Source organism: Dromiciops gliroides, chromosome 2, assembly GCF_019393635.1.
Source record: "Dromiciops gliroides isolate mDroGli1 chromosome 2, mDroGli1.pri, whole genome shotgun sequence".
NCBI lineage: Eukaryota > Metazoa > Chordata > Mammalia > Microbiotheria > Microbiotheriidae > Dromiciops > Dromiciops gliroides.
This window is the reverse complement of record NC_057862.1, coordinates 213,116,534-213,131,094: the sequence shown is the minus strand read 5'-3', so window position 1 is coordinate 213,131,094 and position 14,561 is coordinate 213,116,534. Positions and strand designations below refer to the sequence as shown.

The 14,561-nt window shown below is 39.7% G+C and overlaps 1 protein-coding gene across 2 annotated transcripts in view; it reads left to right on the top strand.

Moving 5' to 3' along the window:
* Positions 1–14,561, top strand: part of PRIMA1 (proline rich membrane anchor 1) — a 124,315-nt gene that overhangs the window by 83,044 nt on the left and 26,710 nt on the right. For both annotated transcript variants that reach the window (XR_006354877.1, XM_043985535.1), the window contains exon 4: positions 3,280–3,409. Coding sequence is in view for 1 of the 2 variants with exons in the window: in XM_043985535.1 (XP_043841470.1) it covers positions 3,280–3,409 (130 nt within the window). In the remaining variant the exon portion in view is untranslated. The remainder of the gene's footprint in view (positions 1–3,279; positions 3,410–14,561) is intronic.

Sequence of the window (14,561 nt, the reverse complement as noted above, 5' to 3'; positions counted from 1 at the left end):
TTTTATGGCATTTAGATCACACATGTATTTTTATTTTATTGTGGAATATGGCCTAAGATATTGGTTTGAGCTTGATTTCTTCTTTTTTTCATTTTTTTTTATTTTTATTTTTTTTAGTGAGGCAATTGGGGTTAAGTGACTTGCCTAGGGTCACACAGCTAGTAAGTGTTAAGTGTGTGAGGCCGGATTTGAATTCAGGTACTCTTGACTCCAGGGCCGGTGCTCTATCCACTGTGCCACCTAGCTGCCCCTGAGCTTGATTTCTACTGAAATGAGCCATATCACTCTTGAAAACACACTATCAACAACAACAAAAAAGGACTGGGGTGGAAAGGCTGCCCACACAAATGAAATCACAAATCCTGGGAATAATGAAGCATTTCCCTGATATATTATATATATATATTTTATATATTTTTATGTATATTTATATATATTTATATATATGTATATATACACACACATACACATACACACACATGCATACATACATACACACATATACATATATATTTCCCTGAAGCACTTCCCAAATTTTTTTTTAATTTATTTTAAATTTATGGGATAAAACAAGTATTTCTATAACATAGTACAATAAAAAAATGATTGTACATGAAATTGCAAATCTGCTGTGCACAACATGCTATTCCTTTCAGATATACAACAAAATAATCATGTAAATTTTTCTTTTCCTTCCCTCCCTACTCCCCTACCCTAGAGATAACTACCATTAGACATAAATAGGTGTATATACGTGTGTGTGTATATATATATATATATATATATATATATATGTAAAATTATTCTATACATACTTCTATTTATCAGTTCTTTTTTCTGGATGCAGATAGCATCTTCATGGGTCCTTTATAGTTAATTTGGGTATTTATAATAGATAAAAAACTTATTTGCTCTAAGTCATTCTTAAAACAATAGCGTTGTTACTATATACAATATTCTCTTGGTTCTGTTCATTTCACTCTTCATTATTTCATACAAGTCTTTCCATATTTAATTTATCCCTTCAATACCCTGAAGAGCCAAATAATAAATAGTGACCCATTTTCAAGATGGGAAGATTGATGCAGAGGGCTAGAAACTCAGTTCAGTCCAACACTCATTTATTAAATGCCCTCTATGCACAAAGCACTTGGATACAAAAAACATTGGAAACTAGGGAGATTAGAGTCACAGGAATCAGTACCTGAGCTGAGTCTCGAAGGAAGCAAAGGTTTCTCATAAATGAAAGTGAGGAGAAAGCATATTTCAGGTGTTTGGGAGAAGGAATTAGTTCATATAAAGTCATGGGGCTAAATTAAATGTAAAGTTTAAGGAATTCCAAGCAGGATAGTTTGGCGTAGAACAGGGTATTTAAAGAGAAGTAAGACACAAGTCTGGAAAAGTAGCCTGGAACTAGACTATGGCAGGCTTTAAATGAGCAAGAAATGAGTGTGCATTTTATCCCAGAGACAGCCGGGAGCTGGATTCTTGAGCTGGTGAATGACATAGTGTCTTCTCAAGGAGTTTTACAGGTTAATGGAGAGAGTGATCTGAAGAGGAATAGGCGGCTTTCAGCCTATAAGGGAGATCATTGGAGGCAGCACCTGAGCTATGCCCTGAAAGAAGAATTTTATTTTATCTATGTGACCTTGAACAAGTCACTTACCTGCTCTAGTTCTCAGGTCCCCCAAAGGTAAATGAGTATGCTCAATTAGATGACTTTTAGGTCCTTTTCAGTTCTGGGTCCTGTACAAAGGAATTAAACAGGTATGCATAAGGAAAGAGTCTGGGGCATGGGAAAAAAGACAGAATGAGATGAGCAAACAGAAAGGCAGCATATCTAAATGAATAGGGCCCTCTGCTTGGAATCTGTACCATCTGGGTTTAAATCTTACTGTTTGTCTCTTCTCTTCATGACTAATCTCTTTGAGGAAAGGGTTTATCTTCCCCTTTCTGTCCTCCTTCCTCTCTCCTAATGAGAGAGTAATCTCTGTAATCCAGCTTCTTATCTGTTCCTTCAGCAGAAGCTGTCTTCTCCAACATTACCAATGATCTCTTAGTTGCTATATTAACTAACTTTGTCTCCGTCCTCTGCTTCTTGACCTCTTTTCAGCATCCGACTCTGGAATGACCCTTTCCTCTGGAATGACCACATCACACGGCTGTTCACCTCTCCCATTCCTTCCAACTGGAGATCCTCTCATTCTAAGACTGTTGTTTGTTCCTGTAGAGCAGAGACTGTGTTCTTCTTTTTAGAGGAGTGGTAGTAACATAATAATAATAAGAGCACTAGAGGAAGAGGAAGGAGCTAGGTACAAATCTTGGCTTGGGTAAATCACTTAACTTTTGTGGACTTGTGACCTTGATTGTGAAAATGAAGTGGTTGCACAGATAATAAGCTCTAAGGATTTCTAGTTCTCTGACCTTCCTCAGAGTCAAGCCTAGTATCAGATATATACTTAGTGCTTATTCTTGGGATAGCTAAATGGTTCAATGGATCGAGTGCTGGGTCTGGTGTCAGGAAGACCTGAGCTCAAATCCAGCTTCAGACACTTAATAGCTTTGTGATCTTTGTCAAGACACTTAATCTCTCTCAGCCTCAGTTTCCTCAATTGGGGATAACAATGGCACCTCCCTCCCAGGGTTGTTGTGCAGATTAAATGAGAGAATAATTATAAAGCTCTTGGCACAGTGCCTGACATGTACTAGGCACTACACAATGTTATTGTATATTACTACTACTACCACTACTACTACTACTACTACTACTGTGTTGAATTGAATTTTCCAGTGTTGTCTCTCTCTCTTTGTAAACTCTCCATCCATCCCCCAAGATATCAACATGCAATTTTCATCTCATTGTCTCTATATCCACCTCAGCCCCAAATAAACTGAATTTAATGCCTGAACAAAGAGAATTTCAAATGTTTGGATGTGATATTTTCATGGAAAATCAAACTTGAACCTGCCATCAGTGACCTCACACTGAGAATAAATTGTTAGTGATGTGATGTTTGACCTCTGATCTGAGCAAACTGTCTTCTGATGCAGAGCAGGACTAATTGAAAAATGACCAATGATGTCATCTATTGCATAGCACAGACATTAAAGCATGACTAACCCAAAGCTCAGGAGAGCTGATGGCTTCCAAATGAGGTCCCTTGAACCTCTCTTTGCCCCAGCTCTTTAGCAGTGCCATGAATGATAGCTTGTAAACAAAGCTTAGGCAGAGGAAGCTTCATTAACTATGTTCTCTCCCTGCATCTGTCTTCTCCACAGCTCCCAACTCTACCTCGTGTCCTGTGGAAGAAACCTGGTGGTCCGGCTTGGTCATCATCATCGCAGTATGCTGTGCCACACTTGTGTTTCTGGTTGTCATTGTTATCATTTGTTACAAAGCCATAAAGAGGTAAGAGCATCGATAGTCTCTCTCTTCTCTCTCTGACAATACCACCCCAGCTCCAGCCTGGTGAGTGGTTTCTTTGTGGACCAATGGGAAGTACCTTCTTTTCTTTTCTTTTTTAAGTCTTGAGTTCCAAATTCTATCCTCCCCACTCCCACCCCCACCAAGATGGTAAGCAATCTGATATAGGTTATACATGTGCAATCATGTAAAACATGAAATAGCTTCTTCAACAGGCACTTCCTTACATATCCCCAGGAGTTATGAGATGGTGTTCATTGCCCCCATCATTGGAGATTTAGGATCTAATTCAGTAGCATGTCATTTTTTGAAAGTGAAGTCAGTATGATCACTTATCTTTCAGAAAGATGAGAAAGGATTGTAGGGGAGTCAGACATCAGGTTCAAATCCTGGCTTTTGATACTAGCTCATATGAATGTGAGCGGTTTAGTTCATCTGTATGAGCCTCAGCTTTCTCATCTATGAAATGGGAAATGGGAAGGTAGGCACTCCTTACTTCCAAGGGTTATTTTGCTAGTAAATGGTGAAGCATTATAGAAATTGGAGTCATTTTTATGAAATAAAATAGATCAAGTATATAAATCACTTTGTAAACATTTCATTTAAATAGGAATCCCACTCATGGGATTAAGTATATACGTAAGGAGGGCAAAGACAGAAAGGTTTCTTATATAGCAAAGTATTAATAGTATCACTCTTTGTAGTAGAAAAGAACTGGGCACAAAATGGGTGTGTAAATTTATTGGAAACCTTGGGGAATGACTTAAAAATGTGGTTCATTAATGTAATGGAATGTTGTTATTACAAGAGAAACCATGAATATGAAGGACTTGGGAAAACATGGGCAGGCTGACATGAACTGATACAGAGCAAAATAAGCAGAAGCAGGAAAACTGGGACCACACAATGACTATGGAGAGGACAATAAAGTGAACCTGAAGATTTCGTAATTAGAATGACCGAGCTTGGTCTGGAGAAAAGATGAGAAAATGTGTAACCCCTTCCTTTCATTAAAGAAGGGGGAAGACTGTGAATGTACAATGTTTCCTGTATTTTTAGACATGGTCAAAGCATCAATTGCATGGGCTGAATTGTTGTTTTTGTTTGTTTTGTTTTTTTGTTTGTGGGGCAATGAGGGTTAAGTGACTTGCCCAAGGTCACACAGCTAGTGTTGTGTCTGAGGTCGCATTTGAACTCAGGTCCTCCTGAATTCAGGGCCAGTGCTGTATCCACTGCGCCACCTAGCTGCCCCCAGACTGAATTGTTGTTAATCTTTTTCCCCCCAAGGCTCACTGGATAGAAGAAGGGAAAAGGCAAAGTAATAGAGAGTCAAACGAATTCAGATCTTCCAGCTTAGAGCAGTTAGAAAATTGGCCTTTGTGATTCCAAAGATTACTGTCAATATTCTTTGACAAATCATCAAGAATGGCAGAGGTCTTGGAAAATTGGAAATGGGCAAATGCCATCCATCTTTAATGATCCATCTCCCTGCTGTCACTCTCTACTCGACCTTACAAGCACTTGGTTTGCCTATTTTAAAACTCATTATTTTGTATCATAGCTATATTTATGTATGATCTACCCATTCTAGACTATGTGGTCCATGAGGGCAAGGACTAGAGTTTTCATGTTATTTCCCATGTTCTGCCCAAGAAAACCTATTGTTGTGAGCCTCATGAAAGGTGAAGATTATTTGCTCACTCGTCCCAGAGGAAGGAACGAGACAAGCATCTGTTAATTAAGCATCCACTAGGTGCCAGGCACTGTGCAAATACGATTTCACTTGATCCTGGGAGGTAGATTCTATTGTTATCCCCATTTATAGTTGAAGAAATTGGGACAGAGGTCAAATAACTTGCCTAATTTCATGTACCTAGTAAAAGCCCACTTAGTCCAATGTCTATATGATCAAGAATTCTCTTTAAAATGTTACTAAAGGGGAAGCTAGATGGTGCAGTGGATAAAGCACCAGCCCTGGATTCAGGAGGACCTGAGTTCAAATCTGACCTCAGACACATGACACTTACTAGCTATGTGACCCTGGGCAAGTTACTTAACCCTCATTGCCCTGCAAGAAAAAAAAAAGAAGAAAAAAAGAAAAGATTGCTGCTTGGGCAGCTAGGTGGTGTAGTGGATAAAGCACCAGCCTTGGATTCAAGAGGACCAACTTCAAATCCATCCCCAGGCACTTGACAAACACTAGCTGTGTGACCCTGGGCAAGACACTTAACCCTCATTGCCCCCCACACAAAAAATATTACTGAAAAGTGACCAATTTCTTGTGGGTGCTATTGTGGTTCAGTGAAATCTTGAAAGTCAGAGACTTTGGTTCAAATTCAGGCTCTAGCTAGGTCCCATATTTAAACTTTCTGAGCTTCAGTTTCCTCATATGCAAAGTGATGACAATAGTACTTGAACTATCTATATGCCAGAGTTGTAAGGAAAAGCTCTCTTCAGTCCTAAGAGTCTAGGTGTAATAGATTTATGGGTGCCTAGGTGGTTCAGTGGATAGTGGTAGCCTTGGAGTTAGGAAGACGATTTTAAATCCTGCCTACAGCACAAGTTACTTAATAACCACTGCCTGTCTCAGTTTCCTCAGTTGTAAAATGGGGATAATAATAACACCTACCTCATGGGGTTGTTGTGGGGATCAACTGATCTGACCTATGTAAAGAGCTTATTATTATAGTATGAGGTTTTTTCCCAGGTGACCTTTTGACTGAGATGACATTTTGGCCAAGAGGAACGCTCAGCAGCACTTCAGAAGAGAATGAATAACTCTTCTTTCTTTGCTGACAAAGAATTCTCTGGCTCCATTCTCTGGCAGAAAGAATACTGATGCTGTCTGGCTGTGTTTTTTATAATGGATATTTGATTCTTTTTTTCCCTAACTTGGATACAGCTTGGGAAGTCAAATGAACACCACAGAGCTGAGGCCATAAATTCTGCTGTTTCTGACCTGAACATGCAGTTTCCCATCTCATAAAATTAAGTCCAAACTCCAGTCGATAGCAATGTTAGCCTATTGGGCCTCACTTTGGCCAGAAATAATCAAGAGGTGTTTTGCTCTGATTGCCTAGTGTTTAGAAACTTGCCATCCACATGCTTTATGTGTAAGATAATTGTTGGTCCACAGTTAATGTAATTATTAATGCAATATAATGTCAATAGTGTTAACATAACAATAATACTACAAATTTGTTTGTTCTTCTAAGTAAAGCTTGCTAGCCAGACCAGTGTGGTTAAGACCGAGATCTCTTGTTGATATTAGAATCCAGAGGAATATATCTAAGTCATGTTCAAGGCTAGATTGTTGGAGACTCTTTAGGACGTTTAAAAGCTAAGATCAATTCAAAATCTAACCACTGAACACTACCTGCTAAGGAATGTGTGGCATCTAAGGGCAATGGCGAATTCATAAAAAATTTTAAATTGACATCCTAGGTGGGTCTTGTAGAGCTTCTTGAAAAACAAACAAAAAACCTGCGGGGGTGGGAGGTGGGGGCATCAGAGAGGCAGGAAGTTGTTCAAGAAGCCCTAGCTTGGTATCAAAGGTCCTGGGTTCAAATCCCAGTTCTGGCTCCTTATTACATCTATAGCCAAACAAGTCACATCAGCCCTCTGACCATTGCTTTTCTTTTTTTTTTTTTTTGTGAGGGGTTAAGTGACTTGCCCAGGGTCACACAGCTAGTAAGTGTTAAGTGTCTGAGGCCAGATTTGAACTCAGGTACTCCTGACTCCAGGGCCGGTGCTCTATCCACTGACCATTGCTTTTCTAATCTTTAAAATGAAAGGGTCAAACTAGATGATCTCAAAGATTCCTTCCAACTCTAAATCCTCTGACCTTGTGGCCTTGAACATTATAAGAGCCAGCGTGTGACCTCTGGCTCCAAGTCCATTTCTGCTCTACTGTACTGTACTGCGTTTTCTTCCTCACTAGGTTGTAAGATTTCTAAGAGGGGGAAAAGAGGCAGAAAGCAGCTTCTTTTTCTTTTTGTATCTCCCTTTACTTCAGGCAATAATACTCCAGAGCCTGGTACAACATTCTGCATGGGGATGGCCACTTGTCAATGTTATGTGCACGTGAAATGCCTTGATCCAGCTCGGTGCCTATGTTTCTAAACAGAATTCCACTTTGGTGATAGCCTTCGCGATGGTAACCAACTATTCTAATGCCAATCCATAGGATTTAAAATAAAATTCACGGTCAGAGAATCTTAGAATCAGAAGAGATGGAAGAAAGCCTCTGGTCCAGTCTGTGAACAAGAAACTAAACAAGTGGTCAGCCAGCTATTGCTTTAAGACCTGTAAGAGGTACCTCACTAGGCAACAGACACATTCTACTTTTTTTTTTTTTTTTTTTTAGTGAGGCAGTTGGGGTTAAGTGACTTGCCTAGGGTCACACAGCTAGTAAGTGTTAAGTGTCTGAGGCCGGATTTGAACTCAGGTACTCCTGGCTCCAGGGCCGGTGCTCTATCCACTGCGCCATCTAGCTGCCCCCACATTCTACTTTTGCATAACCAAGTGTTAAGAAGAATTCTGCCTAAATCTGACTCTTTTCAAGTTTTTTTCATTTTTCTTTCTTCTGACCTTTGAGAAATAAGCAGAACAAGTATAATCTCTCTTTCATGGGAGAGAGATAAATATTTACCATTTGGCAAATTTTACCCCCATCATACCTCCACACTATATTTGCTCCTGAACGCTCCTCACTCGCTATTAAGAGATGTTGAAATAATTGATCCTGCTTCTGTTTTTCTCTACTTAAATGAGCTTTGTAATACCTCACTGCCACTTATAATTGCATTAGCCCATTCTCTGGAGTGAAGAAGCATGTCTTGTGCGAAGTGAGGAGCATCATCCATTATGTGCTTTCGTTCATCTAGAAAAGATGAACATGTAGCTCTTTTCTCTCCCTGACAAACAGCTTCTTTCCTCAGGTCACAGGCTGATTTCATCCCATACCCAGCCAGAGTCACCGGGAATCAGAGGTTGTCTGTGTTTGGGGACTTCATTCTGGCCCTTCTTTATCTCTTGAAATTGATTTTCTGCTCAACTGTTCAACATCCATTTACTTGTAATCTACAGCCTCTTCTGCCATGAGGCCAGTAAAGATCTGTGGAATATTTTGGCTGGTCCTTTTGGTCGTGAATAATGCATAAGAAGAGGATCGCAGATTTAGAACTGGAAGGGATTTTTGAGGCCATGTAGTCCAATCCCTCATTTTCCATATTAAGAAACTGAGACCCAAAGAAATTAAGTGACTTGCCTGAAGTCACATAGGTGGCAGAGACATCATTTGAACCCAGGTTCCCTGACTCCAAAACCAGTGTGCTTTCTCATGACTACATTTCCCAGATGAACAACAGAAATGCATTTCAGTATTGTATGTGCATATATAGGGCAGCTGGGTGGTGCAGTGGAGAGAGTGTCAGGTCTGGATTTAAGAAGACTCACCTTCCTGAGTTTAAATCTGGCCTCAGACACTTACTAGCTGTGTGACTCTGGGCAAGTCACTTAACTCTGTTTACTTCAGTTTCCTCATCTGTAAAATGAGCCAGAGAAAGAAATAGCAAACCGTTCCCACATCCTTGTCAAGAAAAAACCTAAATGGGGTCAGACACAACTAAAAATGACTAAACATGTGTATTTATATATAAATATATAGTGTGTACATAAGTATACAAATATACATATATACATATCTTTTATGATATGTTCAATCTATGACACATAGTAAAAATCAGAACTTTGAATATGGTTAGGTGACAGACTTTGCCCTAGGGCACTAATATTTAGAGGGTGCTCACAGTACCCACACTGTATCTGGTAAAAACAACTTATCTTAATTCCTAGTTTGTAGGAATCATTAGTTAAAATGGGGAGCTACCAAATAGCAAGCTTCAAACCCCAGTTAAACCCAGTACTGTCTCCTGGGGTTCTAAGACTTTGCCTGTAGTTCATGGTATGTCCTTGAGGTCTCCACAAAAACAACTAAATTTGGCTTATTATTAGCTATTAGAATCATTAGTTATAATTCTGGTAAGAAGTTAATAAATGATTATTGAATGAATTTTTCATTTTATAACTAGAATATTTTGTGAGAAGCTCTTTTTAAGTAAGCCTTGGGTTTAGCTTATCATCTAGGACAGTCACTCTTACCCTTTTTTGTTTGATGGTTCTCCCCCTCCCCTGACCCCCATAGGCTAGTGAAGTCTATGGACCCCTTCTCAGATTGTTTTTAAATAAATAAAATAATTATAATTAAATAAAATTTCCAAGTCTGGTGTCCTTTCTCTTAGATCAGGGGTATTTAACCTGGGGTCTCTGAACTTGAAAGTAGTCTTTTATTTGATTCCTGAATGTTTACCTACTAATTATGTGACCCTGATTGGATAATTTATCCTATCTGAATCTATTTTCTTTTTTCTACAATGGGATAAAATTATTTATACTTCCTGCTTCACAAGCTTAGTGTAGAAAAAGTTCTATGCAAACTTTAGTGTTATAGAAATTTGTTATTCATGCTTTTATCATTACTGTTGTGGCTATACCACTTTACCAAAGAGAACCGTTTATATATCACCACATTTTCTGTGCAGTGTAGTCTGTCATGAGGTACAGCATATTTCAGGTATGGTAGGAAGAATAAACAGGCACAGATGGTTTGTAAAGCAGGGTAAGTGCATTACACAACTCAAATATTCATGAAAAAATGCACTTTTTAGAAGGAATATTGAATGAAATACTCTACCTGGATAAACTACTTTCTCACAGCAATTTAATGTTTTTTGGAAACTTGCTAACCCTTTCAGACAACCTGGGGGCTAATCAGCCAATCAGCAGGCACTTTGAAGGTGCCTAACATATATCCCGAGGATCTGGGATGACAAAGCTAGAAATGAAACAGCCCCAACCTTCACAGACCTTATATTTTATCAGAGGACAGAGATATGTACAAAAAAGCATAAAGTAATGTTGTGGGGCAGGCGGGAACAAGAAGTTTGTGTTTCTGAAAAATATGGCAACTCGAAAAGACAAGTTCAGGAGACCTCTTAACAGCCCTTAACAGTAGAATGACACTTGAGCAGACTTCTGAAAGAAACTGGGTTTTCTAGGAGGACTCTTTCTTTCCAAGAGGGAACACACTTCCAGGCTTGAGAGGCAACCGCGGCAAAAGCATTAGATGGTCGATAACATGTAATGGACCATAGGAGAGATAGTTTGACTGAATCGGAGTGAATTTAGGGAAGTTATGTATAATAAACCTGGAAGGGTAGGTTGGGGCCAGGTTGCAGAGGATTATGAATTTCTTCTTCTCCCTTCTTCTTCCTTCTCCTCCTTCCTCCTCCTCCTCCTTCTTCCTCTTCTTCCTCCTCCTCCTCCTTCTTCTTCCTCCTCCTCCTTCCTCCTCCTCCTTCTTCCTCTTCTTCTTCCTCCTCCTTCTTCCTCCTTTTCCCTCTTCTTCCTCTTCCTCCTCCTCCCCCTCCTCCCCCTCCTCCCCCTCCTCCCCCTCCTCCCCCTCCTCCCCCTCCTCCTCCTCCTCCTCCTCCTTCTTCTTCATGGGGCAACAGGTGTTAAGTGACTTGCCCAGGGTCACACAGCTAGTAAGTGTCAAGTGTCTGGGGCCATATTTGAACTCAGGTCCTCCTGAATCCAGGGCCGGTGCTCTGTCCACTGCACCACCTAGCTGCCCAAGGACTATGCATTTCAACAAAGGAGTTTGTATTTGTTCCTAGAGGTAATAACAGGCCAATAGAATTTATTGAGTAGAAGAGTTACACGGTCAGACCTGTGCTTTAGGAAGAACATTTTGGCATATTATGGAAAATGAATTAGATCAGAAAGAAACTTGAAGAGAAAACAGTGATGAGGCTATTTTGATAATATGGGTGAGAAGCAATGAGGACCCAGACTAATGTGGCCACATGAAAAGGTCAGATGCAGGAGATATGCTGTGGAGTGGACAAGACTTGGCAAATGACTTGTTGAGTGGGGTGAGGGAGAGTGATGAGTCAAAAATCAGGTCCAGAGAACAGGGTGGTTTTTAGAAGGCAGCATGGTACAGTGGGAAGGGCATGGCTTTAGAGTTGGAGTTCAAATCCTGCCTTTAACACTTACTACCTGTTTGAATGTTATTTAACCTCTCTGGGCCTCAATTTCTTCATTGGTAAAATAGGGTGATTAAACTAAGCGGTTTAACTAAGAGGTCACTTCTGATTCTAAAATAGATTGGCATCTAAGTTCCAAAGGAGGATAGGTTTTGGGGGGACAATTCGAGTTTGAAATACCTCTAGGACAGCTGGTTCCAAATGCCCAAAGAGGCAGTTGGTGATGCAATGCTGAAGTTCAAGATAGGGTAGGACTGGAAAAAAATAGATTTGAGAGTCATTTGCATAAAAATGACAAATGCATGGAAGCTAATGAGGTGACCAAATTTAAACAGATTAATTTAAATAGTAATTTAGTTATTTAAAGAACTTATCATCTGGAAGACAGGGAAAGATTTTCAATATAAGAACAAACAGATTCATTAGCAACACGTAGAGACAAATTATATGGAATTTACAATGCCTTTGAATAAGTAAAGGCAAAGAGCATAAATTCCAGGGAAGAAGAGAAAAGCATCTGGAAGTCAGTGATGAGGTGAAATGACATAGATCTCACTTGATAATGGGATTTCATTCCTTGTATTTTGTCTTGTGCACGTGTTTCTTGTCTACTCTGGCTGCTAAATAAATTCTGACCTCCCAAGTGGGTCCAGAAAACCAAAAATCCAGGGAATTTTTAAGGACTCTCAGGAAGCACTTAAATTCAAACTCCATGCACTAAACTCAGAGGGGAAGTGATAGCTATCTTCAAGTATTTGAAGGGCTGTTGTGTGGAGGAGGGATTGGGCTAGTTTGGTTTGGAACTTGAAATCAGAACATAAAGCATTATGGGCAGAAGTTGCAAAGAGGCAAATTTAAGCCTGTGTGTACTTTAAGCCTGAAATGTACTTTCACCAAAGGTAGTGGTTGCCCTTCACTGGAGACTGGGAGAGAAGGAAGGAAATATTGTAAATGAGGAAATTTCTTCTATCAAATAGTAGTTAACACCTTTTCAGAAATTTATGGTCCTAGAGAGTTGCTTAAAGCACTGAGAGGTTAAGTGATTTGCTCAGGATCACACAGTCATATCATAGTAGGCAATTATAACCCAAGATAAATCAGGCAATATCTAGCCACCTACAATTAATTCAAGCAACTAGACAGATCCATATCATATATCTTCTATATCAAAGATAGGACTTGAACCCAGGTCTTCCTCTTTCCGAGGTAGTCTCTCTAACTACTATACTATGTTGCTACATCAACGGAAATACAAAGCATGAGTAATAAATAGAATAAACTGGAGGTTCTGATGCAAGAAGACAAACGTGACCCCCCACTAGGGATCACTGAAACTTGGTGGGATGGTACTCATAACTGGAATTTTGCTCCAAATGGGAATGTCATAAAAAAACACCAACAGACTAAGTAAAAAAGGAGCATTACTCAAATGAATCTGTGGTATCATCAATTTTGGAGTTCACTCAGCTGTAGATAGAAACCTATTCATATTTCCCATCCCTACGTACAGCTATTCTCCATGTCCTCTCAGAAGTTTGCTGTGGGGTAACGATTTATACTAAAATTACATCCTCATATGAGAAAATTCAGGAACATAAAGAAGCCTGATAGAGAGCACTCAATTCATTATTAGGTTAGAAACAAGTATTACTGAATTCCATTCACCAAGCGTTTATTAAGTGCCTTCTAAGTTCCAGGCATTGGGGTATACATATTATCTACCACCCTAGGCTTCCCCAGACTGCCAAAGGGGCCCATGGGCCCAGGGCACACACGCAAAAAAGATTAAGCAATTATGACCTAGAGAGAATTAAACGAGCAGTTTGGAACTGAAAACTGGCAACGAAATAGCTTATTGTAGTGATGGCGACTTCAACCATTTGGAGGTTTGGACCTCTCCTTCCCTCAGCCAAAAGCAGAGGAGAGGATGAATTTGTGACTTGCCTCCATAATAATTTCAACCTTCAAAAAGTGGAGGAAGAAACAAAAGGAACTGCTACTCTGATTCTTACCACCAAGGAAGAAGTGCTTTTGAAGTTTAAATAAAAAGATCCTTCAGGGCAAGAGTTCACTCTAGAGAAGGCAATGAAAGTCATGCACCCCAGTCTGATGTGCACCCCAGATTTTCAGAGAACCTATTTCGAAGAGCTCAAAGAAAGGCTAGATAAGATCCAAAAGCTTCATATGTTGAAGGAGGGGGCAGCCCAAGAGGGGTGTGAGGCTCTCCAGTATGAAATTCTGAAGACTCGAGCAGAAATCATTGCAATGAGGAGAATAAAATGGAGCTACTGAGAGAGGCCAATGGGGATGTCCAGGGAATCTATCAACAAAATCAGATTTTTCAAAGACATTTTTAGAATAGGAAAGCCAGTGCAAGTAACAAAGAATGAATACAAATAAGGAGAATGGTTCAGTAAGAATTAGATGGGGAATTCTAAACCCCAGAATGAGCTGAGACTGATGATCAGTGCTCAAGACAAAGACATCAACAACAAAGGTTTTGGAGTATGGAGTTTCTTAAAACTATTTTAAGAGTCAAAAGAGGTGGGAGATTACTGCATACAATGGACAGGATATTGGTGGTAGATAACCGTGGAAGGCTGAACCACTCAGCTCGTGGTTTGCTTTTTTCACCCTCTTTAAAGTAGAATTATCTTTGCACTTGGAAGTATACAACAACTTCATACTAGGCAATTATAACCCAAGATAAGTGAGGGGATAGTTGGGCAATATTGAGCCACCTACACTTAATTCAGGCAACTAGACAGATCCATATATCAATCGATCAACATGTATTAAGAGCCCTAGATTACTTTTAAAAAAAAGAACTGGTAGGTATAATTGTTGACTGCTATTGATGGTCTTTGAAAAGCTTCAAAGAAAGGGAAAGTTACCACAGGACTGGAAAAAGCCAAATGGCCTATTTTTTCGGAAATAGGGAAGAAGGTGGAGCCTAGAAACCATTGGCCAGTAAGCCTTATTTCTATTCCTGGCAAAATTCTAGAACACGTTATTGAGGAGATGAT